Source organism: Rhea americana, unplaced genomic scaffold, assembly GCF_003343005.1.
Source record: "Rhea americana isolate MKP2758 unplaced genomic scaffold, rheAme1 scaffold_482, whole genome shotgun sequence".
Lineage (NCBI taxonomy): Eukaryota > Metazoa > Chordata > Aves > Rheiformes > Rheidae > Rhea > Rhea americana.
Window position 1 is genome coordinate 185,889 of NW_028186626.1, and position 1,997 is coordinate 187,885.

Sequence of the window (1,997 nt, forward strand, 5' to 3'; positions counted from 1 at the left end):
CGTGAGCTCCGCTCTGCACCGCACGAGCCGGGCGGCTGGTTCCTGCCAGCTGCACGGGGCTCGAGTCGCTCGCGGCTGTGTTTGCTGTTTAGGTCCATGGGACGTTTTCTCTATTTGCCCCAAATCTTTCCCGTGCCATGGGACWCGGGTGGCTTCTGAGCAGTGGTTTGCAGAGGAGCCTTTGGACCCCGGCACGTCTGACGCCCGCAGGAAAGCTGAGCGGTTTTTCCTGCTCGGTTTTCCCAGATACGGTCAGCGGTCCCGTTTCCTTGCGGCGCGATGCCGCGTTTCGCTCGGGGCAGGGAGCTCTCCCGCAGGCYCGGGGCGGGCAGGACGCTTTGCCCCGCTCTGACGCACGGACGTCTCCCTCTGCGCAGGCATCGCCTCGYTTGGGCTTCTCGGGAAAATCCATTCCGCCCTCTCCAGCGTGCCGGTGACGACAGGGCAATTCGTGGAGCTGGATTTACAGGTACTGGCCGTGCTCAGGGAGACCTCGGAGACGCACCRGCCCGTGCCCACGCGGTCTGCAGTGACGGACCCCGGGACTCTCCCCCTCCGTGCCCCGTCCTCACGCCGCAGCGGCGACAGACGGACTCTAACGCTGCTCCCACCCGCCTGTTTTTTGCAGAATTCCCCTTTCCCAAGCGCCTTCCTCGCCTGGCTGCTGCAGGGTGAGTTCTGCCCCGTCGGGTTCCTCCCGCGGGCGCCTGCGCGGGCCAGAGCGAGGATGCGGACGGAGCCCTGGGGCCGGCAGCGGCCCCACGCAGCGAGCGGGTCCCCGCGGCTGCCGGCTCCGGCCGTTGGCCGATGCAGCCAGTCTGTCTCTGGGCAGCCCCAGCCCTGAGTGCGCCACGGTGCAGGGTGCTGGGCGCACCGCAGCATGGTGCAGGGTGCCAAGTATGCCATGGTGCAGGGTGCTGGGTGAGCTGCAGTGCAGGGTGCCCAGTGCACCACTGTGCAGGGTGCAGAGTGTGCCGCAGTGCAGGGTGCATGGTACTCGGTGCAGGGTGCCCAGTGTGACATGCTGCAGGGTGCCTGGTGCTGGATGCCTRGTGCAGGGTGCTGTGTGTGCCACAGAGCAGGGTGCATGATGCCTGGTGCAGGGTTCCTGGTGCCGGGTGCTCGGTGCAGGGTGCCCGGTGCAGGGTGCCCAGTGTGCCATGGTGCAGGGTGCCTGGTGCTGGATGCCTGGTGCAGGGTGCTGTGTGTGCCACGGAGCAGGGTGCATGATGCCCGGTGCAGGGTGCCCAGTGTGCCATGGTGCAGGGTGCCTGGTGCAGGGTGCTCGGAGCAGGGTGTCCGGTTGCCTGGTGCAGGGTGCCTGGTGCCCAGTGCGCTGTGGTGCAGGGTGCCCGGTGCAGGGTGCTCGGAGCAGGGTGCCTGGTGTGCCGTGGTGCAGGGTGTCCGGTGTGCCGCAGAGCCGCGGGGTGGTCAGCTCTTGTGCTGGGGCCCATGGTGCGAGGCGAGCTCCGGGTTCGGCACGGCCGGGCCCCCGCGCGCCGTGCYGCAGCGCCTGCGCACGCCTCCCGCCGCTCCATGTGCCCTTGGAGCAGCCGCTTCACCTCTCATAAAAGGGTTTAATAATATTTACTTAGCAAGAGTGAGTAATGGTCCTCGGGATGCTGCGAGGATTAATTAATATTTGCAGAGGTGATTGGAAGAGCTTTAAGCWCCGTATGAGCGCAGGGTGATATATAGAGGGAAGGAACGCTTGGAAGCAGTCCCAGTCCCAGGAGACGTTTTCCTCGGGTGCTAAATCGTGTCTCCCGGTAAAGCCGAGGCTGCTCGTGCCAGCTGGCGCATCGGGCACCGCCGGGGCCGGGGCGCGGGGGTGCCGGGCCAGCGCTGCACGCTCACCGCGTCCTCTCTCCAGCCGCAGGYGTCCGTCCTGGCAGCAGCCGGTAGCCGCCTCCTCGGAGCAGTCCGGCACGCCACGGGGTAAAGTCATCGGGCTCATGTGGGGCTCGGCCCGGGGCCGGTGCCCCTCCCCAGGGCCA

At 67.1% G+C, this 1,997-nt stretch overlaps 1 protein-coding gene across 1 annotated transcript in view; it reads left to right on the top strand.

Moving 5' to 3' along the window:
* LOC146589003 (uncharacterized) overlaps positions 1-1,997 on the top strand; it is a 9,723-nt gene that overhangs the window by 5,957 nt on the left and 1,769 nt on the right. The window contains exons 8-10 of the mRNA XM_085316969.1: positions 378-469; positions 629-671; positions 1,776-1,901. Of these exons, the coding sequence (XP_085173095.1) occupies positions 378-469; positions 629-671; positions 1,776-1,901 (261 nt within the window). The remainder of the gene's footprint in view (positions 1-377; positions 470-628; positions 672-1,775; positions 1,902-1,997) is intronic.